General features: G+C 46.3%; 1 protein-coding gene across 5 annotated transcripts in view; it reads left to right on the forward strand.

Moving 5' to 3' along the window:
- Positions 1-59: 59 nt before the first annotated feature.
- LOC113033424 (regulator of G-protein signaling 3-like) overlaps positions 60-26682 on the forward strand; it is a 30694-nt gene continuing 4071 nt past the window's right edge. Inside the window, exons 1-21 of one of the 5 annotated variants that reach the window (XM_026187203.1) lie at positions 60-303; positions 5499-5639; positions 5714-5921; positions 6381-6465; positions 6537-6587; positions 6996-7054; positions 7137-7231; positions 8993-9061; positions 9913-9991; positions 10080-10200; positions 11919-12178; positions 16795-16876; positions 16961-17066; positions 17164-17260; positions 17874-18131; positions 18813-18852; positions 18943-19193; positions 20032-20115; positions 23359-23470; positions 25751-25917; positions 26065-26572. In XM_026187203.1, coding sequence (XP_026042988.1) covers positions 290-303; positions 5499-5639; positions 5714-5921; positions 6381-6465; positions 6537-6587; positions 6996-7054; positions 7137-7231; positions 8993-9061; positions 9913-9991; positions 10080-10200; positions 11919-12178; positions 16795-16876; positions 16961-17066; positions 17164-17260; positions 17874-18131; positions 18813-18852; positions 18943-19193; positions 20032-20115; positions 23359-23470; positions 25751-25917; positions 26065-26572 — 2887 coding nt within the window. In that variant the 5' untranslated portion in view covers positions 60-289. Of the gene's footprint in view, positions 304-1339; positions 1548-5498; positions 5640-5713; positions 5922-6380; positions 6466-6536; positions 6588-6995; positions 7055-7136; positions 7232-8992; positions 9062-9912; positions 9992-10079; positions 10201-11918; positions 12179-16794; positions 16877-16960; positions 17067-17163; positions 17261-17873; positions 18132-18812; positions 18853-18942; positions 19194-20031; positions 20116-23358; positions 23471-25750; positions 25918-26064; positions 26573-26682 lie in introns of those variants that run through there. The other 4 variants (XM_026187200.1, XM_026187201.1, XM_026187202.1 and 1 more) reach the window with 4 other exon arrangements.

Here is a 26682-nt window from a genome sequence, read left to right on the forward strand (position 1 = left end):
GGGAGGAGCGAGAGACCCTGGCTCAGAGAGAGAGAGCGCTGATCTGATCGGCTTTACCGGCTGGAGGCGGTCACAGTGCCACCTCAGGACTGAAGTGTGATTGCAGCTCACGCTCTGAGCACGCTCAGTCTGAACCAACACATGACACACAGCTCCCTTATTTCCATTCTTACTGTTGGACTCTGAGAGCAGCTTAGCATGAGTCACAGTTCAAAATAATGCTTCTTTCTGTGACACCGAGCCCTGCTGCAGATGTAATATGTGAACCAGACGACATGAACTCTGACTGATGCTAGTTCACAGGTAAGCACGGCCTCGGTCTTACTGGGACGTAGTGCCGGACAGTCACTCCGGGTTAAACAGACACAGAGTCGAGCGCTTATCCAGTCGTCCCACTGAACGTGATCAGCACAGGACAGAGACTGAATGATGCTAAAGGAAGAACGTACACAGAGAAGGTGAGCCAGGCAGAGCCATGCTCGTTCTAACAGAGGACAATGATGCCAGCCAGAGCCTGAAGACAGTCAGCTGAGGGGCGGAGCTTCTGTGCCTGAGACGACCATATAAGGGCTGAGACTGGCAGAACATGTCTTAAGGTGGCTTCTTTGGTTAAATGTGTGAACACGTTAGCGTGTCTGCCCACTGTACCAAACTGAATGTTGCATCAGGGGACCCGCTCTCTGTGACATCATCCAGACCCTACACTGTGACAGCTGGGACAAACTGAGTGTCCAAAGGCGCCGTGTGTGGCTGAGATGTGGGGTGATCCTCTGGTGGACACCGAGCTCCTCGTTATGTTTGAAATGAACCGCAGACGCGTTTGTTTCCTCCTCCTGCAGCCATCTGTGTGCTGACCTCTGACCTCCACATTCTTCTTAGAAAGTTCAGCACTGGGAACTCATTGAACCCATTGGCGTGTCCACAGATTTCAGGTCATGTGGTTAGTTTCCTCCCTCTGACATACTTGTGGTTACCGTGTTAATCACATGCTGCGCTCTGATTGGAGGAGCTGCTTCCACATGTTGACCCCCCCGTTAATGACTAACGTGTGTGTGTGTGCAGCAGGCAGTAATGTGACATTGAATGTGAATTTCATCTCAACCACACAGGAAATCAGGCAGGGCCCTCCAAAGTAAAACTCTGTGCCTGTGACTCAGGCTCTGAAGCCACTGCTGCACATTATAAACTCACTGAGCTGCTCTGATTGGACAGACTCGTGCTCTTCTACATGTTTGAAAAGGAGGAGACAGATGTTTCCAGTACAGCAGGTTGAGCAGGAGCTTTCATTCTGAAAGAGCAGACAGGAAGCAGGTGGGTATGCTTGCTGGAAGCTGACAAGGTTAAAATTCTAAGCTGTTTGAATTTCTTTCCTTCAGAGAAGCTGAAGAAACAAACAGAGACAAAGAGGAGAGACGTTGGACTGCTGCTGCTCTGGGGTCAGTCGTTAGGGTTAGTTAGCTGGTTACACAGTTGGATAGTCAGGTTGGTTAGCTGTGGAGTTTGTATGTTGGACAGATGGACTCGGCTTCTCTCTGCAGCAGAAAAAGGTGAGACTGAACCTCAACATTAGGAATATTGTAACTTGAAAGGGCTCCAGGAAAAAAAACGTCAAAAGAAATGAAAAATCTAAAGTTTGAAAAAGAAAGAAAAAAATTCAGATTTGGTGAGCAAAGAATCCAAACTGCTCTGAAGTTACCTCGATGAGAAGAAAGTTGGTCGTACAGAAAATGCAGGCTGAACCCTGGAGTTACTTTCTCAGTCCACCTTATATGAAATGTATCTTTCCAATCAGTTTCCTGCAGGAGTACGATATCCTGCCGATGGTTTATGTCTGACCCATCCGCCATTTAGCAATTAAGCACTCAGTTTGCCCAGACCTGTAGTGTAACGGTGCCGGGTTCCCATCTGTTGTCCTCTGTGCATAAAACGTGTTTAACAAAGAAACAGAAATGCAGACTCTGAGAAACATCCCCCCCAGCACAGGGCACATGCTAACCTCTGTGAACATCTGACCTGAATTAATGACGATGGCGTGCAGCTCTACACGCATCCTGTCGGCTCACGAACCAGTGGAAGGAACATGACCAACCCTAGTAAAGCTCAAGAACCTAATACAGCCATGTACATGTACACACACACAGCTCATTCTTATACAAACCTCCATATATGCCTGGATACTCATTATGGGCTGTGAATGTTAACAAGATCCATTTAAAAACACGGCTTGCTTGCGGCTATACCGGCCTGAGATATTAAATTCACCTACATCTGATGAGCTTTTTGTTGCCATGATGCCAGGTCTCTCTTGGAAATGAGATTTTTAATCTCAATGCGATTTTTTTTACCTGGATAAATAAAGGATTAATAAAAAAAATGAGCTGTCATCTGACCGTGAAGAAGCTGACCCCCCGGTGTCTCTCCTCTTTCATTCTGCTGGCCGCCCTGAGCTCCGTCTGTTTGAAAACTTTGTGATAACGGTCCAAAGCCGAGTAGACGGATCAGCCGGGCCGATCCTGTGAGCTGCTCGATGACACGGGTCGAGGTAAACTGGTCACTTCAGAAGCCCAACCCTAACCTAGGAAATGGCAGAACAGCTTGTGACACCGAAACACACGCACACCCGAGCTGTTACCCAGCTTCATGCGTCTGAGGCAGCGGCTGTTTCTCCACCTGCTTCGTTCCACTCAGTCTGCACAAACAGCTCTCAAATCATGTCAATCGGTAACTTTTCTACTGCTTTTATTTTGAGTGCCGTTAATCATTATAACTGGTTGCAGTGCCCAGAGCTTTCCCCAGCACTGGTTTCGACGTCCCCACGCAGATAGTTGGAGCTGGGTGGGCTCTGGTTCATGCCAGATAGCAAAGGAGACCTTCATTCTCATTGGCTTCTTCACCTCTCAGTGTCTGGAGTGTCTTCTGGTGACAGAAGTTACGCCCGTTTCCTGACCTTGTCCCTCCAGACTGTCCCTACCTCAGCTCGGACAGCCAGTCAGGGTGGAGCTTAGCCACGATCTCCACCATCAGCAGCTAACAGCTGGTGTTTACTCCAGCTTTGAACTGCAGTTGTTTGAAATCAGTTGTTCTAGATCCTCCTAATGCTGCTCCTCGTGAAGCATTGAAAGCGATGAGTGAAAACGTATTCAGATGTTTTATTAATGGCAGATATCAGGGCTCGTGTTATCCCTGCTGTTACCAACCATTCCTCTAACAATGCTGCAGGGCAGGAGCACGATGCTACTGTCCTCTCCTCCAAGATAATGTCAACTCGAGGATTTGTGGCACAGGACTAACGAGAGGTGTGAACGGGTTCGTGCACAGGGAAAGACGGCAGGATGATAAATCAGCGACGGCCTGATGCAGTCCAGCAGCTTCTTTGGTGATCAATGACGAAGTCTCACATTTATTTATCCTTATAGTCCATATATCTGTAGACTATAGTCTATATATCTGTAGACTATAGTCTATATATCTGTAGACTATAGTCAATATATCTGTAGACTATAGTCTATATATCTGTAGACTATAGTCTATATATCTGTAGACTATAGTCAATATATCTGTAGACTATAGTCTATATATCTGTAGACTATAGTCAATATATCTGTAGACTATAGTCTATATATCTGTAGACTATAGTCAATATATCTGTAGACTATAGTCTATATATCTGTAGACTATAGTCTATATATCTGTAGACTATAGTCTATATATCTGTAGACTATAGTCTATATATCTGTAGACTATAGTTTATATATCTGTAGACTATAGTCTATATATCTGTAGACTATAGTCTATATATCTGTAGACTATAGTCAATATATCTGTAGACTATAGTCTATATATCTGTAGACTATAGTCAATATATCTGTAGACTATAGTCTATATATCTGTAGACTATAGTCTATATATCTGTAGACTATAGTCAATATATCTGTAGACTATAGTCTATATATCTGTAGACTATAGTTTATATATCTGTAGACTATAGTCTATATATCTGTAGACTATAGTCTATATATCTGTAGACTATAGTCAATATATCTGTAGACTATAGTCAATATATCTGTAGACTATAGTCTATATATCTGTAGACTATAGTCAATATATCTGTAGACTATAGTCTATATATCTGTAGACTATAGTCTATATATCTGTAGACTATAGTCAATATATCTGTAGACTATAGTCTATATATCTGTAGACTATAGTTTATATATCTGTAGACTATAGTCAATATATCTGTAGACTATAGTCAATATATCTGTAGACTATAGTCTATATATCTGTAGACTATAGTTTATATATCTGTAGACTATAGTTTATATATCTGTAGACTATAGTCAATATATCTGTAGACTATAGTCTATATATCTGTAGACTATAGTCAATATATCTGTAGACTATAGTCTATATATCTGTAGACTATAGTTTATATATCTGTAGACTATAGTCAATATATCTGTAGACTATAGTCAATATATCTGTAGACTATAGTCTATATATCTGTAGACTATAGTTTATATATCTGTAGACTATAGTTTATATATCTGTAGACTATAGTTTATATATCTGTAGACTATAGTCAATATATCTGTAGACTATAGTCAATATATCTGTAGACTATAGTCAATATATCTGTAGACTATAGTCTATATATCTGTAGACTATAGTTTATATATCTGTAGACTATAGTCAATATATCTGTAGACTATAGTTTATATATCTGTAGACTATAGTCTATATATCTGTAGACTATAGTCTATATATCTGTAGACTATAGTCAATATATCTGTAGACTATAGTCCATATATCTGTAGACTATAGTCTATATATCTGTAGACTATAGTCTACAGATATATAGACTATAGTCTACAGATATATAGACTATAGTCTACAGATATATAGACTATAGTCTATATATCTGTAGACTATAGTCTATATATCTGTAGACTATAGTCAAAGGGTGGAAGCACAAGTCAGACCCCAAATACAGGAAAAGCCAGTGCGAGTGTGCGTGTGCGTGCGTGTGTTTGCGTGTGTGTGCGTGTGTGCGCGTGTGTGCGTGTGTTTGCGCGTGTGTGCGTGTGTGCGTGCTCAGCGTCACGTCAGACTGAGCTCATATGCTCTGCTTTGAGCTCAGTTTAATGATGGGTGGAGTTTCTTAAATCCTCTGGGTGTAGTAGTAGTTTTTACACCTACTAGTAGTTTTCCCTCGAGCCGCGCCGAGTGTGTCTAGGGAAACGATCTTCACCTCGTTACTTCAGGCCGACCGTCACTTATTTCTTTTCTTTCTTTGAACAATTTTTGTTGTTGGACTCTTTGTAAAATCTTCTTTTCTTGCCGTCCCTGTCCTCGAGCACATTTGCTCCACTTCCTTCACCGTTTCCTCCGTGCTACGGTCAACACGTTTCCTTATACGGAGCAATTGGACCTTGAGAATGATTGTGATTGGCCAACAGGTGACTGGTGGTTTGAATCGTCTCTGCTGTCTCCTGTAGGCCCTGTGATGGAGCTGTCCTCCACCTGCACCAGGAGGCCCAGCAGCCATTCAGGAAGAGGGGGGAGGGAAGGAGAGGAGACTGTAAGGAGAACAGAGACCCTCGGGATAATCTGCAGAGGAAGAGAAGGGACCGGAGAGGGTGAGGAAGTCACAAAGAATCACCGATCAGTCATCGATCGATCACTGCAGACTCTAACAGCCTGACTGTTACAGGGCTCAGACCACAAACCAGTTCACACCTACTTCTGTTTTTCGGTGTGGCAGCGAGATCCAGATCCGCAGAGCTGAAATCCGAGTGGCTCTAATCAGGAAGACCCGGATTCAGACTGGGTCGAGCGGATTAGACCCGGTTCAGGGTCTGACTGAGCCACAGCGGGACCAGCAACCAGCCCAGAGCACATGGGTCAGAACCCTGTCCGAGGTGGGTCTGTGAGGGTTCAGGCTCTGTCCAGGACTTCCTCTACTACGATACCCAGAGTTCATAGCACCGCAACATAAACACAAGGTTACCATGGAAACGTAAGCTCAACCTTAGCAGAAACAACAAAATGAAGGTTTACATGAAACTTCAGAGTTCATGTTTGTTCTGATTACTTCTTAAAAATGAAAGTAAGTAAAAGTAAATGGAAGCACTCGCCATGACAACGCAGTGATGATATATATCTGCCTGGTCCTTCGCGGCGGCGTCATCACAGTTTGTGTCTTTGTTTTTATTCTTACTGTGCTGCACGGTTCAGCGTCTCCTCTGCTAAAGGTGGCAGTCAGGAAGCACGGGGCTTCCTCGTTGGTTTCTGGGAAATTTGTAGAGTTCTGATTGGCTGCAAAGGATCAGTAAGAATAAAGCGAGACCAGCTCAGAATGATCCATGTTCTGATCCCAGGTTAGACCCGGGTCCATGGGGAGCATTCCTGAGACCAGGACCAGAAGGAGGAAGAAGGTCCAGCCGTCTGCGTTCAGAGGCAGAGGTGCGATCAATCAATCAATGATCGATCGATTTAAATCTGCAACTGACTCCGGCTGTCTCCTTTCTCTGTAGGTCAGCTGCGACTGTCAGTCACCAGAGAGCTGCAACAGCTGATCATTCACAGTAAGTGCTGTAGCAGCCAATCAGAGGAGACCTTCTGACAGTTAGAATAGAATAGAATAATCATTAAAACACAGGTAGAACCTCAGAGTAGCCCAGTAAAAAGTCAGACTAAGTGTGGACGACGGGTGGATAAGCAGAGACTCAGACTTACAGTGTTTGATCAGCTAAAAACAAAGATGGCTGCCTCTCCTACTCTTTGAGGTTCTCTGACAGATTCACATGCAGAGTTTATGTTTATGGAAATAAATATTATCCTGTAATAAATCAGGCGTTCTGCTGTCGGGCTGAACTGTAACTGCGCTGCTGTCGGCACATTGTGGAAGTGACTTCCTGTCCTGGAGCTCAGTGTTCCAGTGATCAATCGTTCATCCGTCTTCGTTTGGTCAGCCTGTTCTCTTCTGTCTGCAGTCCATGAGGCCAGAGGGCTGATGGGACAATCCCAGAGATCATGTGACTCCTATGTGAAGGTGAGGATGTGATGTCAGTAAGTTGATCAGCTGCTACTGCGACAGTCGAATATCAAAGACCTGTTTGTGCATGTGTTCACAGCTGGCCCTGACCTATGACCTGCAACGCAGCATCAGGATTAAAACTGACACGGTCTACAACAACAAGAACCCAAAATACGAGTGCCGCTTTAAGCTGTGAGTCACACAAAGGTTTCTAATTGCACACTTATAGAGACGGCGCTGGGACTCAGGACACCTTCGACTGTGCTATGAGAGTTTGCTGCAGGAGTTCCAGTCTGGGGTCAGACTGGAAATGAACTTTCACTGAAAGATCCTGGATCACGCCATTTCCTGTCCTGAGTTCTTACCTACAGTCTGATCCAGTGTGGAGGTTTCAAAGAAGGCTTCCCGCAGCCAGCAGCTTCAGCTGTACGAACATCACCGTTACCTGCACCAGAGCATGAGCTGTCAGGCAGGCTGGCTCACAGCTCGCGAGCCTCGCCCCCGTACAGTCAGCGCTCCAATATAATAGTTTTAGCTCTTCACAGCTGCAACCATCCAATGAAATTCTTAATAAAAAAGAGTAAAATCAATGAATACAGATATTAAAAATACTGTAGCAACTGTAGTGCAGAGGTAGTGCCACATACATGTACAGTGTGTAATATAAACTGTCCAATATTCCAGCAGCTCAATGTCCTGATGGCTTGTGGGTAGAAACTGTCCCTGCTGCTGTGGGTGTGGACGCTCCTCATGAAGAGCGTGAGGCTGTGGTGGCTGGGACCAGAGAAGATCCTCTGGGCCGTCCTCCTGTAGATGTCCTGGATGGCTGGCAGCTCAGACCTGCTGATGCGCTGTCCTGGTCACAGAGCGTCATAGCTGCTGGTCCTCACTGATGTGATGCCCAGGAGCCCGAAGCATCCGACTCTCTCCACTTGTATTCCCCTCGATGTAAATGCCTCCGCCCCACGAGCTCCTTGGTGTTGCTGATGTTGAGCAGCAGGTTCTTGTCCTGACAACTGATGATGATGCTGTTGGAGCTGGGTGGGGCTGCACAGCCGTGGCCTGCACACACATCCCTGGGGGGCACCGGTGCTGAGCGTCAGTGCAGATCATGTGACACTGCCGATCCTAGTTTACACAATATACTCCTCATGGTGGCGCACAGGTGTCAGTACCTAATAATCATGCACAGCGCTGTGCTCACCCACCTGAGGCTCCCAACATGTCAGCACTGCCAGATGCATTTACGTGTTGCGTCTGAGAGGGGGCGACATTGAGCCTGGTGCACATGTGCATCGTCTGCACATGCATGGATACTACATTGTGGTTATCATGGATTAAGTGGAATCACATACAGCATCAACACTTGTCTGCACTCCTGAATGAAGGAAAATATAACTACTAACCAAGCAGCCAGTTCTAAAACACCCTCCACCCACCTCCATCAGCACCACCATTGAGACAGCAGAATGTGGCTGTGCTCCTGAGGACAGCCGTGGCAGTCGAGGGTCTGTACATGGCAGCTTTGCAGGCTCGAGCTTAGTTTTTCTGAGGGAGATGAGGAGACGGTCAGACGTGCTTTCATCTCCTCGCGTTTGGATGTTTGCGTCCGTGAGTGAGTTCAAAGTGCAGACAGAGAGCATGTCCTCCGGCTGCTCTTCATCGCTTACCTGTTCCTTTGTTGCTTAAAGTCGATTCAAACGTTTCGGACTGAAGTCTGGACTCACACTGAAGTGCATCGCTGACCTCTGACCCCAAGCTGCATGGGCACTGTAGCGTGTATCAGAATTGCACACCCTGTTTCTTCTTCCTGTGGAGGGCCGGCTTAAATGAGTGATGCACCTGATTCAAGCCGCGTGCCTCAGGTTGGACACATGTGGTTTACACTGTTTGCATTTCCATTGTGTTTACAGTGTGTGTGTGTGTGTGTGTGTGTGTGTGTGTGTGTCTCAGGTGGATCAGAGGAGAGTTCATGCCGAGCAGGTTGCTGGTTTCAGTGTTCAGACGACCTGCTGACAACAGGTGAGTGATGACATCACTCTGACTCTCACCTGTTGAGCTGCTGATGATTGCAGTTCTCTTCAGGCTGGACATCCACACATGTTGCAGTTCACACTCTGGCCTGATGGTGGCAGTGGGGCTCACGTGGTACACTTTTTTAAACACTTTGAGGTCACATGATGAAAAGTTCAGACTCAGCTTGAATTTGAGGTTTCAACATCCAGACTGGAGGAAGAGTTCAGCTTCAAGGCTGCAGGTACCTGCACAGGTGTGGGTCTTTCCTTTCCATGGTCACAACATCCAGCCAGAGAAGAAGAATCTCCAGGAGGAAGACACCTCATTACCTGAGCATGAAGAAAAGAACCACAAACGCAGGAGGTTCAGAAAGCTTCCAGAAACAGGCCGAGCTGCTCCGTCCTCTGATCCAGAATGATGCGGTCGCTCCAAGACGATCAGAACAAGAACCGACTGAACTTAAATAATACAAAATATAAGAAACAGCTCTAGTACATGCAGAACACCACAGAGATGAAATCTGTATGACTGACTGAGAAAGCTGAGGCTCTGAAGCATGCAAACACAGAGCGCTGATGGGCACGCTCAGTGTGTTTGGCGAGAACATGCCGACCATCCTGAGCTCGGTTATTCAGCGTCACAGGGTTTCAAACCAGAAGCTTCACTTGAACCTGGACAGCGAGGACACAAACCAGCCAAAGGATCCTCGTCCCTGTGACCTTCTTCTGCCGCCGAGCTCTTGAAAACAGGAAATCAAATGTTTTACTTTAAACATTCCAATTAAAGTTCACGGCCTGAATTATCTAAGGTTATGCAGACTATCTGGCCTGAAGGCGGTGCTTTGTCTTACTCATCAGGTGTGTCCATCTCCTCAGGCGCAGTCAGCTGATTGGCTGTATGAGCTTCAGGATTGGCTCTCTCGTCTCATCCTGTGAGGTGAGTTAAAGTAATCGCAGCAGAGAATCTCGCACTGACTGTTTATACACTTTGTAACCTGCTGGCTCCGCCTCCTCTGGAATGACAGCCCCTCAATGGTTGGTTCTACCTCTTGGCGGAGGAGTATGGGTGGAGCAAACACCTGAGAGTGACATCACACAGAAGCAAACCAACAAGAAGCTCTGAAGAGGCGTGTGTGGACATCAGAGGTAAGGATTGGCTCCTCCGTGGTCATGTGACCCCGGTGATTGTGAAGCAACTTTCCGAAAGTCAGTGGAGGAGCTTCACAGTGACCTGTCTGATGATGTCATTCTGTTACAGGTGAGTCAGCTGACAGGTGTTGTGAATCCCATAATTTATTTATATAGCACTAAAAAAACAACATCTAGTGTGAACGCTCAAAGCGGCCACAAAAGAAGACGTCACACACGACGTTTAGACCCAGAGCAAACAGTGTTTGACTGTTTCTGACTTTACGTTTCCCAGTTTTCCTTTAAGTTATAAAGTTACTGTGTTATCTACATTTGGCCTAATAATGATCCTTGTTGCTGTTTTAGAGGAGCGGAGCTTCTAGCTGCAGATTTCTGTCAGAATCTGCAGATTATACAGAACAAATAAAATGTTCACGTTTCTCCAACGCTATCTTCCCAGCAGTTGTACTGGACGGACAGGAAGCGTTCGCGATGTCTTCTCCGGCGCTGATAATCGGCATCTGTCTTGTGTCAGGGACGTAAAAGACGGATTTAATGCGACATGACCATCAAACAGCAGTCGCTTTCTAAAACATCAGATATGTATCGGATTCAGGACCACATACGGAAGTGACCCAGGTCGGATTTGTAAATATTGGATTTGTGCCGTTCACACCGTCACACCATGATCGGATATGAGTTGCAGAGGGTCAGAAAAGTCGGATTTGATGTGCTTTCACCTGCAGTGTCAACGTAGCCTTAGTTTCAGTCGAGATTTGGAGACTGAGTGATCCATGAAGCACCTGGAGAGGAAATAATACTCCAACAGGAAAGGTGTGATGGCCTGCCTGATCGGAGAGGTCAAAGGTCAGCTCAACTGTGGCCGGTCTGCTGTTAAAGTCTGATCTGCATGTTTGATGTTTGGCGATTGTGGCAGCGTGAAGTCTTCATCTACCGTTATGCTTTAGTTTTATTTATGCAGCGCCAAATCACAGCAGCCATCGCCTCAGGGCGCTTTCTGCTGTGAGGTCGATCCAACAATGACACAGAGTCAGTGAAGACTGTCAGCTACGCTCCACCAGGCGTAGCTAAGGGAGGGTGCAGGGCCACCTGATCCAGCACCAACTGCTTTATCAAGAAGGAACGCTTGAATCCTAAAAGTCAGGCTTCGTGGTGACGGCGCCGTAAGCAGCTGCTTGCCCGTGTGTGGATCCATATATTCGTCTATTTATAGAGGCTGGGGGGTGGGGGGCTGATATAGATTAAAAGTGACTCCTGCTCTCTCACTCATCCCCAGGGGTCCACATGGTTACCATGGTAATGACAAGCAGCCCACTAACCATGTGACCCTCACAATACCTCTGTGCTCATGTCCCTCTCTCTCTCTCTCTCTGACATCATACTGAGGGCTGACTGTGGTTCGCCGGGCTGCACAGAGCGAGCGCGGGACCACAGAAGAAGCAGCTTCGGTCTGCCTGCAGCAGCTGTTTGTTGTTCAGCCCCGTTCTGTGTCACATGATACGTTTTGTTGGTCTCGAGGTCAAATCCTACAGTGTGGCAGCAGCTCTGTGAGCCCGGGCATACCCCTTTACCTGTAGCGTACCTGGGTCTCTGCTGGTGTCCTGGGTGTGCTCAGTCTGCTCCGAGGACAGCCGAGATGTTCTGGAAGAATGCGGCGTGGTCGTGGGATGATGCAGCAGGTGATGATGATGATGATGGTGGTTATCTGCTTGCAGCAGACCTTCGGAGGACTCCGGACTCCACCCCTGATTCTGACCTGAACCACATCGTTGATGCGGCTTCCTCCACCGGTGCGTCCACGGCCAGCCTGACAAAGTCCACCTCCACCAGTGCCACCAGCACCAGCGGGCCAAAAGACCTGATCTCCAGCCTCCACTCTGAGGTCACCAGCTACAGCAGCCACGCCTCCACACTGTACACCAACACCAGCCAGCAGTACGCTGGCCGAGACGGCAGCGCTATGCAGCGAATGGAGGTGAGTCAGCGTACACGCACACACGCCGTTAAACATGCACCAGGAGGAGGTGGAGGTGCGATGTTCACAGCGACCATATCTCCTTCTGTTCCTGAACGTAACGCAACAGACAACTAAGAAGTTGGTTGGTCACCAGAGAGTAACTGTAACTTTAGTTTGGTTTATCTGATCGACAGTGTGTGAAGGTTGCAGTTCCTCTACCGTCCAGCAGAAGCAGCACTAGTCCCAATCAGTGTTGGTCAAGTTACTTGAGAAAAGTAATTAGTAACTAATTAGTTACTTATTTTCAAAACTAATTAGTTACTTAGTTACATAGTTACTTTTCAAAAACATGATACACAACCTGAATACGTAATAAAGCAACAGACCTTTCAGCCCAATTCTACTTTTTCTCCATAATCATCATATAAATCTGAATCAAATGAAAAACTTTTTATTAGTTTTATTAGTTTTAATCATTTAACTTTATGCATCATGCTTTTTAATGACATCATGTGACCGATAATATGGCTGCTGTCACTGTACTGAGCGCCCCAAGAAGGCGGAGCTTCAGTTTTGGTGAATGAAATTCAAGGATTTCGATACTAATTAACAGTAAGATGCTCTCCACAGTCTAGTACAGTTAGGATTAGCTGATAACAAAGCACTCTGCCCTCTTGTCCAAATATGGTCACTTCCTGAAAGAAGACCTGACATGTCTCTGTTGGGTCTTCAGATGTGACTTCACTAACCGGTGGGTGAAGCGTTACTTACAGTGTAACCAGCTGCTGATGGAGCGCGTCCTGCTCAGAGAGGATGAATAATGCTGATGGAGGTTATTCTGAGCATCGTGGTCCTGTTTGCTCCGATTGCTCGCAGGCTCCTCGTGTTTTACTGTTTTTCTGAGAGGCTCATCAAACATTCATGTGATGAATTATGGAGTGAAGCTGCTTCTGTAACCGTCACAAGCTGCTCTCTGACCCCAGCCTCAGAAACATCCGAAACATGAGGTCCAACACAGTGTGTCCTCTGTTCCTGTGCAGAGCAACCAGAGCTCCAGCTCTCAGGTGTTTGTGGGTGTTTGTACACGTTTGCTGGTGTTTGTGGGTGTTTCAGGCAGATTTCAGAGGACTTGCATTCAGATTCAGGAGCTTGGGAAAACATTAATGGTAAATGGTAAATGGCCTGTATTTGTATAGCGCATTTCTAGTCCCTAAGGACCCCAAAGCGCTTTACACAACCTGTCATCCACACATTCACACACTGGTGATGGCAGCTACATTGTAGCCACAGCCACCCTGGGGCGCACTGACAGAGGCGAGGCTGCCGGACACTGGCGCCACCGGGCCCTCTGACCACCACCAGTAGGCAACGGGTGAAGTGTCTTGCCCAAGGACACAACGACCGAGACTGTCCGAGCCGGGGCTCGAACCGGCAACCTTCCGATTACAAGACGAACTCCCAACTCTTGAGCCACGATCGCCCCGGTATGTTTTAATTTTTATGGTTTGGGGAGGAGGGAGGGAAGGAAAATAACGAGGGTGGGATTAGGTGGATTATGTTTTAAGAAGATTGCTAATTCATTCATTCATTTCATTCATTTATTTATTCATTTTCAGGCACAACAAATACCTATATTGAACATAAAATACACAAAACAAAAAACAAAACTTGCCTGAAAAAGGAGTGGGACGATGAGTCAAAGCCCTCACAAACACACGTCAGCCCGAGTGTGTGTGCTCAGGAAGTGTGTGCGTGTTATCACAGGGACACATCCACTGTTTTTGTGTGCCTGAGTGTGTGAGTTTCCTGCTATTATTCTGTGTGCTGGTTCCCACACACATACATCCAGTTCACCTCTGAGCCTCTGCTACGCGCTCACACGGGTTTACCTCGATCGGCACGCTGGACTCGGACCTGGTCTGGATCTTCATCCTGGTTTGGTTCAGCTCTGCTGAGGACCACTTGGTGGATCCACAGGATTCGAACTCTGACCTGCTGCCATGCACACCATCCACCGTCTGTGTCGCGTCTGCATCGGACAGAACCTGCCTCAGGTCTAAAGCTATGATTATTGATTCCATCGATCAGTCTTGACCTCTGTGCTTATTGATGATGTTGACTGGGACATTTCATGCATCACAGCAGCTCTGAGACTAAAAGCTGTTTCAGGTTCTTGGATCCAGGTCAGCACAGTTTTCTTTGTTTCTGTCTGTTTAAAAGAGTGTGACAGATAATCGGTATTCAATACCGCCAATCGCAGGAAGCTCAGTTCGCCACAAAAATGGCAGAAAGCAAACTGCTTTCCTGATTGGCTGTGCAGTTTGATGTCACGCCTGGATGTGTGTCATGTTCCTGGGAAAAGCTCCACAGTGTCCTGTGTTGTGTGTGTGCTGTGTAACCGGAGCGTCTCACGTGCTGGTTTCGGGTCTTACTGAATGAAACAGGAAGTTCGTTCTGTTAGAGCAGGGCGGAGGGCGGAGCTACCAGTGATGGAGAGCTGGACCTCAGACGGTTTGGTCCAAAAGCATCAGATGACATCAGAGAACAAGCAGAGCAGAACCACTAAAGTATAAACTGAAACGATGAGCCCAGACTCAAATTCTTTGTGCTAGTTACTAACTTTACTAGCAATTCCTTTATTTTTGTGACCTCTGACCCCAGAGAATAACTTAGACAAAACAGAGTTTTATCTCGGTTCAGTTTCAGCTCGTTGAGAGCAGAATAAGTCAGTCGGCTAATACGGAGCAGAGCTGTTACTATAATGTTGGAGACAAAGTGTGATGGTGTGGTTCGGGACTCAGCTGCAGGGGAGGGGTGGAGCAGAGGGTTCAGGGGCGTGCATGGCAGCTCCCCCGTGACTGGGAGCAGGTGCACGTGGAACAGGAGTTCTGTGTGATGTGTGCAAAGTCGTGGTGGGTCTGTGAATGCTGGCTTTCCGTGCACCTAAAAAGTGAAGACTGTGAACAAACAGACAAAGAGACGATTCCCCGACCGACACTTTTACTGTTTGCCTGTCCTCGGCCCACATATGGAAAATATCATTGAGAACCAGAGCCGCACAGATCAGGTGAGACAGTTGACCTTTGACACCATCCTCATCCTGGTCCTGAGTTGTAATTAAAGAAATGGTCTGACTGGCTCCAGTTTACAAATCCTTCAGTGGACAGGTAAGGGAGGTCCAACGTGTTGGGGTTTAACTCCGTCCCACGATTTCTCAGGACAGCTCTGAGCACCGGCCCTGCATCCTCAGCCAATTAGAAGTCAGAAAACAATCCCTCTCCTGAGGTCCACCTTTCACAGTTTGAAGGTTTCTCGGTTCTTTGTCACGAGTTCAAACCAGATTGACGTGCGCTTCTGTTGATTCGAGAGCGCCACAGCAGTGGGACGTCTAAAAAGGCCGCTTCACTGCCTCAGAGCATGAATCTAAATGATTATTTGGTATTTAAATGTTCAAACAGCTTCTCTAACCTCCTCTGATCTCCTTTTCCCACTTGGCTCAGCCTGAGGAGGCCGGGGGAAATTGTTGATTTAGACAAATGCAAAGCTGTGTTAAAGGCACGCTCAGCTTCCTATTCCTGGTCATTCCACTTCCTGTTTGGCCTGAAAGCTCTGCAGAGGCAGGAAGATGGCGCAGGAGCGGGATCGTGAGAGCAGGACTGAACCTGCAGACAAATGCTGTTTGCATACCTTCACCCCGACGCTGTTCTTGGTTCCCCTGCAGCAGTTTTAATATCAGCCTGTCAGTCTGAAGTCGGGGACATTAAACTTCTATTGTGGCGAGGAAACTCTCAGGACGAGGCGACCTTTCCTTGCGCCGTCTCTGTTTACACAGCCATGGAAACCACTTGGAGACCCCCACCAAACATGGCCCAATGGGCCTCGGTCAACAGGGCCGTGGAGTAACACACGGTGCGCCCTGCAGGCTGAGAGCATCACAGCAGGAACAAACCTGACCTGACAGCAGCCTTCTGTCCTACACGACAGCTTCTCAGTCATCCTGAGAAGAAACTTTAAGGTGATGAGTCATCAATAACAGAGTGACCACGCCGGTAACTCAGCACAGGACAGCATACATGAGTCAAACGAACAGGTTCACTGCAGGCTCATTTACCCTCACAGTTTATGTTTACATGACACGACCGAACAAACGTTTTAGAACAGCAAGGTGATAATTTGATCCAAAATACTGAAACCAACAGAAGGCTCCATAATCGACTCCTCAGCGGCTCTCTGAGAATAAACGTGTCATTTTAAGAAATCAGCCTTCAAAGAGGCGGGCTGTAAGATTTCAACTGCTTTTATTGGAAAATAAAATCTCCTGGAAAGGAGTAACCCTAACCCTGCGTATCATCACCAAAGCTCCCTGCTGATCTCTCATAAAGAGAAAAATCCTTCGGTGGTTGGCTTTTCCAAATGACCCCAAATCTCTAAACTGACCAGTGCACCAAAGTGTTGTCACCTGTAGGGTCTCACCTTCAGGTGAAACATCGTCAGAGTTTGCTCAGATGTGTGGAGAACAAAAGGAGTTCCTCCAGACTTAATCTGGGCTCTGTGACAGGAAAGCAGACCTGCTACGCCTCGCTGAGAAGGTGGAGTTTTAAACTGACTTCAGGTGTGTTCTGACTGTCCTGCAGGTGAGCATCGCTCGAGGAAAAGATGGATTCGGTTTCACCATCTGCTCTGACTGCCCGGTCAGAGTGCAGGCGGTAGATCCAGGTGAGAAAGACAATTCCACGACCGCTGTACGACATCCCGTTCACTCACAGGTAATAAACACCTGGCTGTCCTCACTGCTCATAGGCGGTCCGGCTCATCAATCTGGACTCCGTCAGGGAGACTCGGTCCTGCAGCTCAATGGGCTTCCTGTAGAGACCTGGAAGTGCGTCGACCTTGCCCATGCCATCAGGTAACCCTGCCCCCTGTCAGAGTGACCCCACCTGTTCAGGTAAATCACAGGGCACATCTGGCCTTTTGTGAATACTAACAGTGGCGCGTCTCCTCAGGAGCTGTCAGTCTCAGATTGTGTTGGTGGTGTGGAGAAGTTTACCTGAGGTCCGGTCAGCATGTGACGCTATGCTCCGCCCACACACACACAGCGCGGTGAGTTTCATGCGTGAGGACCATTTGAACTGCACCTGTGGTCATAATCACAGCTGCAGATAATCAAAGGAGCTCTCATTCAGCTCATTTTAGTTTTACTTATACAACACCAAATCAGCTCGAGGTTTATAGCGTAAGACCTACGATAATACCCCGACAGTCAGACCTGCTAAAGCTAGCACTTGGTAACAGGAAGGAAAAACTCCCTTCTGACAGGAAGAAACCTCTGGCACAACCACCAGTGAGGGCTGGAAGACACCGTGTGGGAGCTTCAGTGCTTCCTTTATTCCTTCCTTTAGCCAAGGAGACACTGTAGCACCATTTGTAAAAGAAGAGGAGATGATGCCATCCCATAATTCATAGCAACACATCACCTGACAATCCAAGAAAACAAGTGCTGAACATTACATGCTAGTTAAGCTCACAGCTGAACATCAGAAGAACATGGGTTGATATAAACTCTGTGTTTTCAGGTTGTGTCTCTGATGTCTGCTCTCATGTTTACTTCACTGTGCTTCTCCTTTTCTGTATCATTGACCTCACAACAGCTCGCCAGACAAATGAGCGCTTATTAACTGATCTTACACTAAGCTAATGTTCCTCTGTCTCCTAGACGACAGGCAGGAAGTTGCTGTCTAACCCCACCCAAAGCAAACAAGACCGCAAATGGGGTCAGGGGTCAGGGGTCCGGGCCAGTTTGGGAGCTCTAGGTTCTCTATGGAGGGATAGAAATGAGGACAGGGAGGAAGAGGAAGAGGAGGAAGACCAGGAGATGTACACACCTCACACCACCACCCTGAAGGGCACACGTGTGACATCATCAAATGGAGACAATTACATCATCCTGTCACCTGTCAGCACAGAAGGGCAGGTGAGTGTCAGGAGGCGGGGCCTGTATTCAGAAGGAGTAGAACACAGTTTGTCAGTGTTTGGTTCCAGCACTGAGGGTCCTGTGCAGAGACGTCAGAATAATCAGAACTGAAGTTTAGAACATCGACTTACTGCAGCCGTTGAATCTGTGACCGGGACCGACAGCCCCGTGACAACCTGACAGGCCAACGTAAAACGGTCTGAGTGTGAAGCACGAAGAAGACAATGTCTAAAAATGTCAGATGGTTTGAACACGCAGTGAGTTTAATCGATTCACCAAAGAAAGGAAAACCCCAAAGAAGAAGAAAAAACAAGTCGTAATCTGAAAAGCTGCCGTTTCATGAAAAACATTGTAAATACAGTAAGTTGCTGTTTTTATGGGAAATACCCTGACGCTGTACAGTCATCACTCCAGTTAGAGAGTCTCGCTAAACTCAGATATTTGTGTTGAAAGAGAATATTTTAGTCAGTTTGACAGTTTCAGGTGAAACACTTTGACCTTTGGGACTGAGTAAACGCCACATCGAAACCATCATTATTCTGTAAAGCTCTCTTTATGTCTTTGTTTGCATTCATATATTTACCTGCACATCATTTTGTAGTTTGGTTTGCTGATGTTCGTGCACCATCAGAACGATGCTGAAATCAACAGTTTCCAAATAAATGTTCTCTTCCTCTCCAGCTGCTGCAACCAGTTTATCACGACAGGACTGGGTCGATCGGTACGACTTCCACTCTGAATATTATTCATCCATATGCAAAGTGCTCGTAAATATTATGATTATTTAATCGTGTCATTTGTGGTTATCCAGGACATCTGTACCAGACTCGCCCCAGAGGTCCGAACGTCCTCCACGACTCGTGTTTGGGGTCGTTACAGAGACCTTTTACCAGGCAAATCTCCACCCTGCCTCCACCTCTTTCCTCCACATCTTCGGCCCTGCCCAGAAACTATGGCAACTACCAGAATTGCACCATCGTTCAGTCACATGTGCCCTGCTCAGGATATGGAACCTACGTCACCATGGCGCCCAAAACCGTCATCTTCCCTATTTTCGTCCAGGTCAGAACCAATCCAGGTCCGGAGTCTTTAAACTGAACCAAAACAAATCCAGTTCCCAGAGCTCCAGGGTCCTGAACAAACCCAGAAACTCTTAGAGCATCTATCTATCTATCTATCTATCTATCTATCTATCTATCTATCTATCTATCTATCTATCTATCTATCTATCTATCTATCTATCTATCTATCTATCTATCTATCTATCTATCTATCTATCTACTTAGCACTTTTATTTTTATTTTTTTATGTTTATTTAAGTGTTGTCTGACAGTATGTTTGCACTAAGTACCGCAGCAATTTCCTAATGTTGTAAACCTGCTCAACATTTGGCAATAAAACCCCTTCTGATTCTGATCTTTATCGGCCCCATTAAGCTCTAACCCAGAACAGAGTTACAGCCTTTTTTTATTTTATTTTGTTCATTATAACAGTCATTACAGATCTCTTTATGGAGACTCTACAATGATGAAGAGAAAACCTCTCTCACACAGCATGGCCCAGATGGACCTGTCCTCCCGTGCATACAGGACCCCCTTACTTGATCCAAGCTGAATTCAGGAATGTTTAGAAACAGGAGGAGATGCGGTGACGACAGTATGAAAGGCAGAATAAAGTGTGGCAGAGAGGGCCGGGGAACTTAATTGAAATGGTCTGAAATAAGGAGAACAGGTCTGTCCTGTAACGGGACATTGAGTCTCCATGGGGATTACTTGCATAAACAAAGGTAAATAACAGTAATGAGGAGGGCGACTGACAGTGGGCAACCGTCAGCTACAGAGGAGCAAAACGGTGTTTGTGTGGTTTGCTTTTGTTTACATGTGTGTTGTTGTTGTTTCAGCCTCTCGATCTCTGCAGTCCAGACAGAGCGCTGCTGATGTCTGAAGAGATGATCCTGCACCAAGCCGACCTGCTGCCTGCAAAGGTAACACCCCTGTAAACAGTGTTGGGGAGTAACGGAATACATGTGCCGCCGTTACGTATTTAAAATACAAAATATGAGTAACTGTATTCCGTTACAGTTACCGTTTAAAAAGGTGGTATTCAGAATACAGTTACTTTGTTGAAATAAATGGATTACACGGCGGTACTTCCCTGTTTCATGTTGTGGCGGGTCAGGACTGTTTGGGTTTGTTTGACAGCTACGTTCTGTTGTTCCAGGCGGCAGCGTTACGGTTGCCATGGTTACAGGGTGAAGCTCTCTCTCTGCGTGTTTCCTGGGTGAGAGAGCGCCTTTTTGTTGTTGTTGTGCTAAGCTAACAGGCAGAATGCAGCCTGATGAGCAGTGTAGTCCGTGCTGCAGGGAGAATGGACTGCTGTACCCGTTATGTGTCTGTGAGCGAGGAGGGAGAAAAAGGAAAAGTACGAGCTGTCACCGAGCAGAAACGGGAGCTGGAAGCATGTAAACATAATAATAACCACTGCAGCCAAACAGAGCGCCTGATGAGCCCAGCTGTAAGTAAGCTGTTAAGACTCGACTGTACGCTGTGTTCGTGTTTCCTCTGAAACAATAAGCTCCGTTGGAGCAGCCTTTCAACGCCTCTCTCTGTCTCTGGCAAGCAGAGTTGATCCAGACAACAAAGTAAAGCTCGTTTTCGGCTACCAGCCCGACACGAACCCGTATTAGTCCCTTCAGTAATAGTAATAAATCACATTCACGTAGTTGTAAACAGCGTGATAATATCTTAAGTAATCCAAAGTATTCCGAATACGTTACTCTCATTGAGTAACGTATTCGGAATACGTTACAGAATACATTTTAGGGCATGTAATCTGTAATCTGTAATGGAATACATTTTAAAAGTAACCTTCCCAACACTGCCTGTAAATATACTGCACGTATGCAGCCCTGAGTACCACCAACAGTCCTGGAACTCTAACTAAACAGACACCTTTAGAGGCGGTCCTGGGGCGGCTGACACACTATTGATCGAGTAGCCTGCACCCCTACCCACTCGAACTCTGCGTTCCTCCAGTAAGATGCTTTTACTGGTCCCACACTCCCAGTTAAAATCCATAGGTGATGAAGGCTTTCTCCACCGCCGCTCCGAGACTCTGCAACAGTCTTCCCTCCCTCTTATATATATATACACATGTATAGACAAGTGTGTCTGTATGTGGATGTTTAATCACGAGATAAATAATTTACCTCATTCATCTTCATTCTTTCTTGTATTTGATTAGATTGTCCCTCTGTTCAGCACTTTGGCCGACACTTGATGTCTTTAAACATGCTATACAAATAAAGCTGACTTGACAGTGGACACGGTGAGTTTGTGTTTGGGAGGCTGAGGCTGAGGTGCACTGGGATGTCGTGCTTGGAGTTTCAGTTCTCAGGTCTCCAAAGGTTTAAACCTGTTACCCACAGCCTGTCACACAATCACCCTGTTTCCATTTCTTTAGCTGAAATGATGAAAAATGCAAAGATAACACAGTTTGACATAAAATAGTATTTTTACTCCAACAAGGTGTTTCCCAAAGAGCTGTTAGCGGTAAACTCTCTGGGCTGTGTGTCCTCGGATATCTGAGGAGACAAATGGAGGACATCTCCTGTTTGCTGAGGACTGATGGGTTTGCTGATGGGAATTGATAAGAATTTAGCGATTAAGATTCCATTATGGATATCACTTATCGATCCTCACTGGCTGCGCTTCTGGAGCCATTCTAACCTTACGGCTGATAATGCAGTGCTGGTCGTTGTGTTCCCATCGATGTTTCTGAGAAACGTCTGGTTCTGCAGACTGAACCTGATCCTGAAGGACACACCGACCTCAGAGCTGAACCAGGATCAGTTTCCTCCTCCCATCCATTTACACACATCTGGGAATTTGCTGTGTTTTAGTTTCATACTTTCAGTAAAGGTGGAGGTCAGACGTCGCTCTGCCTCCGACTCTCAGTTACATGTGTTAGTGCAGGAAGAGCGTGGCGAAGCCGGCGGTCCATAAACACGACCTGATGATGAGGAAAAGGAAGATGGTTTATAAGCATTTAAACATTGTTACTGAGCAGAATGAACACGGCGGTGATGGTCTGTGAACTCTGAGGACATACCTCAGGGTCAAAGTAGGGCTGTGCGATATATCCAGTTTTTTAAAAATATCGATATATTTTTATACGAGATATAAGATGTGACAATATCGTTTATATCGATATAGTCTATGCTACGTTATAATTATAGTTGTGGAACCACAAGTTTGCCTCTCTTTCGTCCACTTTTGTCTCTACGCAACGTTACTCGGCCTCGCCTCTCCTTCACTGAACACAACTCCCCCTCCTCCCCCATCGCTTCACCTGCAGGCAGCGACAAGATGGACACGGCAAATAAGATAAGATAACCTTTATTAGTCCCACACGTGGGAAATTTGTTAATCTCCGTTAACGAGTTACTGCGGATCGCCCCGTGCGTGGGGCTGGACGGCGTCAACATGTTAACGAGCTAACCACGCTAACGCCATGCACGGCCTGAAATCCTTTCATTTTCTCAAAAATCGACTGCACGCCTTATGTATGAATTCTGGTTGTGCTTGATGACCGCGAACCAATTTTCTGTGGAGCACGGCGCTCAGCAATCTGTTAAAAAATGTTTTAGTTCGACTTTGCTACGGAGCTGCAGCAGCTTGATGGATTGTCGGAGCATTACGGCTGCCGAGGAGCCTCGCGGAGTGATACGTACTGTGCTTCAACATAATATTACCGTATTGTTTGTGTATAAGGACCATAAATGGCACCTGTTAAGAGACACGGTTATGAAGCGGATTTCAAACTCCAGGCTGTCAGTCACGAATTGTGAAATCTTTGTTATTATGCTCAGCGTCTTTTCGTTTACATTTTGACTGCACAATTGTGAGCTCTTTGTTATGCACAAAAACAACATCGTTTTCTTTTATTTATGGAGCATTATTATTTAATAAATGCTCATAATTTATGTTTGAGTAGTTTTTTCATGTACATCTGTGCTGTATGTTAATAAAACAGCTTTGACTAAGAACTCTCTTTTTGTTCTTACTTTATGGCTTTAAAAAAATATCGAGATATGAATTTTGGGTCATATCGCCCAGCCCTAGGTCAAAGGTCACAGTGTTGTGTGCAAATGAAGAAACAGGTCGATGAGAAGAAGAACTACAAGTACACATTTTATTGTGCTGACAGTGGTGTGTGTGTGTTTCAGGTGACCGTGTTGATCTACACTGACCTGCTGCTACTTACCAGAGAGGATGAAGCTGGACGCTGTAACGTCCTGCAGAGTCCGGTGTTCCTGAACACATTGAAGCTCAGAGAGGGTAATGCTGCGTTCACTGTCATCTCTGAGCATCGGTTTTTCTCTGTAACCTACAGCTGGCAGGTTTCTGTTTAATGTCAGAACACATTGTTGTAATCCACATTTGATTTTCATTTCCTGGTTCGTTGTCAGCTGATTGACCAAGTAAAGTATCAACAGCACTATAACCTGTTCAATTTAACTTTATTTATACAGCACCAAATCACAACAACAGTCGCCTGAAGGCGCTTTATATTGTAAGGTAGACACTACAATAATACATACAGAGAAAAACCCAACAATCATGAGCAAGCACTGTGGCAACAGTGGGAAGGAAAAACTCCCTTTTAACCAGTGTTGGGTAAGTTACTTTAAATTAGTAACTTAGTTACATTACTAGTTACTTCTATCAAAAAGTAACTCAGTTACTTCAAGTTACTCGTTACTTTCAGAGTAACTAGTTACTAGGGAAAGTAACTTTGGTTTTACTCAGAATTCTCTTGTTAATGTGTTGCTTCCGTAACTGGATACCCAGCCAGTCTTCTAGCTTGCTTACTTGCCACAAGTGCACTGTGCCACCAATAGAAAGGAAAAAATAATGTGCGCATTTCCATGAGAGAAATCCCACACCTGATTCTATCCTAGCCTGCTTTTTACATCCAACACAAAAACTGCAGTCGTGGTGCTTTGATTGTACTCAGAACTTGGAAATTCTGCTTCTGAATAGGAAGATGTAGGTAACACCAGACTGCAGATGAGCTGCATACAGGGCTGGACTGGGACAGAAAATCGTCCCGGGCATTTTGACTACAGACCGGCCCACCATTATAGGAAAAATCATAAAGCCTTTGAATGAAAACAAACACTGTTGTGACAGTGATGTGCACTGTTCTGATGGTATATATGCATCAATCTATCAATCGTTTGTTGTAAGATTCAGATAATTATTTTTTTAAAAGTGAAACATTTTAAATGAGAATAAGAAAGAAAAGTATTTCTTTGTGCCCCCCTCTCCCTGTTAATGCCCTACCTGCCCCCCTGGCAACACTTTGCTAGACCCGCCCCTGCACAGTTACCAGCTGTCAGCTGCTTAGAAAAGGATCCTGGTGTTATTTGTCTCTCAGAAACAGTTCATAACTTCAACTCATTCATGTCACCTAAAAGGTAAACCTGTTTCTCCATCACAGCTCTGATGATTCAGTAAGGACGTCTCCTGGTTTCATCTTCATGTTTCCCTCTCACCACATATCCAAACCATCATGACCAGCAGCTTTACAGCTGTGGCTCCAGCAAACATCAGCTGATACTAGAAATTAATATTAAATAAATTCTAACAACAGCTGATCAAGCTTAAACGTGCTGCTGTTGTTTAGCGCGACATCCGCTGGTTTCCTCTTTCGGCGCAAAGTGAGCGATAAACAAACAAGAGAGCTGATCATTGATCATTGATCAGTTTCATGATTGAAGTAGCAACAGGAGAGGGAGGGGGAGAGAACGAGAGAAGAAGAGGCAGCTGTGCAGCGTAAACACAGAGTAACTCCAGCTTTGTGCCTTTTTCATTGTAGCTGAAGTCCGGGACAAACTGTTCCTTTTCACCTCAATAAGATATTTTCTCTGAATACAAGATGATTCCGTTTTTTACGGGACGGTTGGAAACTCTATTTTGTTCATAAGGTTAATTATTAAAGTTCAACATCAGTAACATAGCACCACCCAGCTGTATAGAAACTCCGTCATGCTAGCTAGCACGCAGTACGAAAAAGTCAGCACAACGAAAATAAACTCCACCTAAACTTGGTTCATATCTGACCCAGACAGACTGCAGGTCATAACTTCTTACCTGAACTTCAGTTCACCTGACACTCGGACCAGCAGCCGCTTCGGGTCTCTCCTCCTGCCTCCCTTTTCCTTCATCCACCTGCTGGCCTCCACCACTTAATGTTATTGAATCTGTGGAAGCTCCGCGATAGCCTCCACACGAAGTAACGAATAACGAGCTTATCTAAATCCCAGTAACGAGTAACGCGTTCCCGGTTTTGGCATAATAACTAGTTACCGTGCTCGTTACCACAATAATAACGTAGTTACTCTAACGCGTTACTTAATAACGCGTTAGTCCCAACCCTGCTTTTAACAGGAAGAAACCTCAGGGAGGGGCGGGGCCATCTGCTGCGACCGGTTGGGGTGAGAGAAGGAAGACAGGATAAAGACATGCTGTGGAAGAGAGACAGAGGTTAATAACAGATATGATTCAGTGAAGAGGACTCTCCATTTGACGTTTCTGTGTGTGTGTGTGTGGCAGCTCTGTCGGAGCCGCTCCACCTGTACTTCCTGCAGAGCGCTCCGAGCCGCCGCCGCCTCTTCAGCCTGGAGGCGTTCAGCATCGAGCAGAAGGTCCGAGTCAGCCTGTGTCTCCACGATAACATCCAGCCGCAGCTCGTCACCACGGAGGCCACACACACCCAGCAGGTACAACACCTGTCCAGGTAGTCACAGAAAGCAGGAAGAGGGCCAGTTCACACGTGTGTCCAGCAGAGGTCGCCAAACACATGAAATACTCAAAGCTTTTCCCACACAATTTAAGTCCTCTCCTCCTCCTCCTCCTCCTCCCCCCAGCTGTCAGACCTCCCCTCAGACTTTGGCTTCCTCTCTCTCGGGCAGTCTGACCCCCTCTATTGTCCTTCATCTCCTTACTCTTCGCTCTGTGACTCCCTTAGACCTCCCTCCCCATCTTCTTACTCCCCCAGTGCTCCCTTCTCCTCCTCCACTCTTCCTCCTGCTCCCGTCTCCCTTCTCTCTCCCTACTCCTCCTCACCACCTTCCAGGAACATCATCTCCTCAGCTCAGCTCCTCCCTTCACCTCACCGTCCCTCCTCCACTCTAAGGAGTCCTATCTGGAAGGAGAGAGCAGGAGCAGAAGAGGAAGAGGAGAGGAGGAAGAGGAGACGGGAGGAAGAGGAGGTGGAGGAGCGGCAACAGGGGGAGGGGGAGAGTGCCTCAGAGACTTCAGAGAACGCGGGTGGTGTCGGGGGGCGGGGCTTCCTGCTCAGCCCTCACCACTTCAACATGAACCAGGAGAGTGACCGTGACGAGGAGGAAGAGAAGTTTATCTTCAGACCACCAGGTGAGTTCAAGTGCTCTGAAAGAAAGTCAAAAGTCTTGAGTTGGGGGAGTGGAGGATGTGAGGTAAGCAGGATGAAGCTGGTTTAGAGCCGCTGCAGGTGGAAACGTTCC

Source organism: Astatotilapia calliptera, chromosome 12 (genome assembly GCF_900246225.1).
Source record: "Astatotilapia calliptera chromosome 12, fAstCal1.2, whole genome shotgun sequence".
Taxonomy (NCBI): domain Eukaryota; kingdom Metazoa; phylum Chordata; class Actinopteri; order Cichliformes; family Cichlidae; genus Astatotilapia; species Astatotilapia calliptera.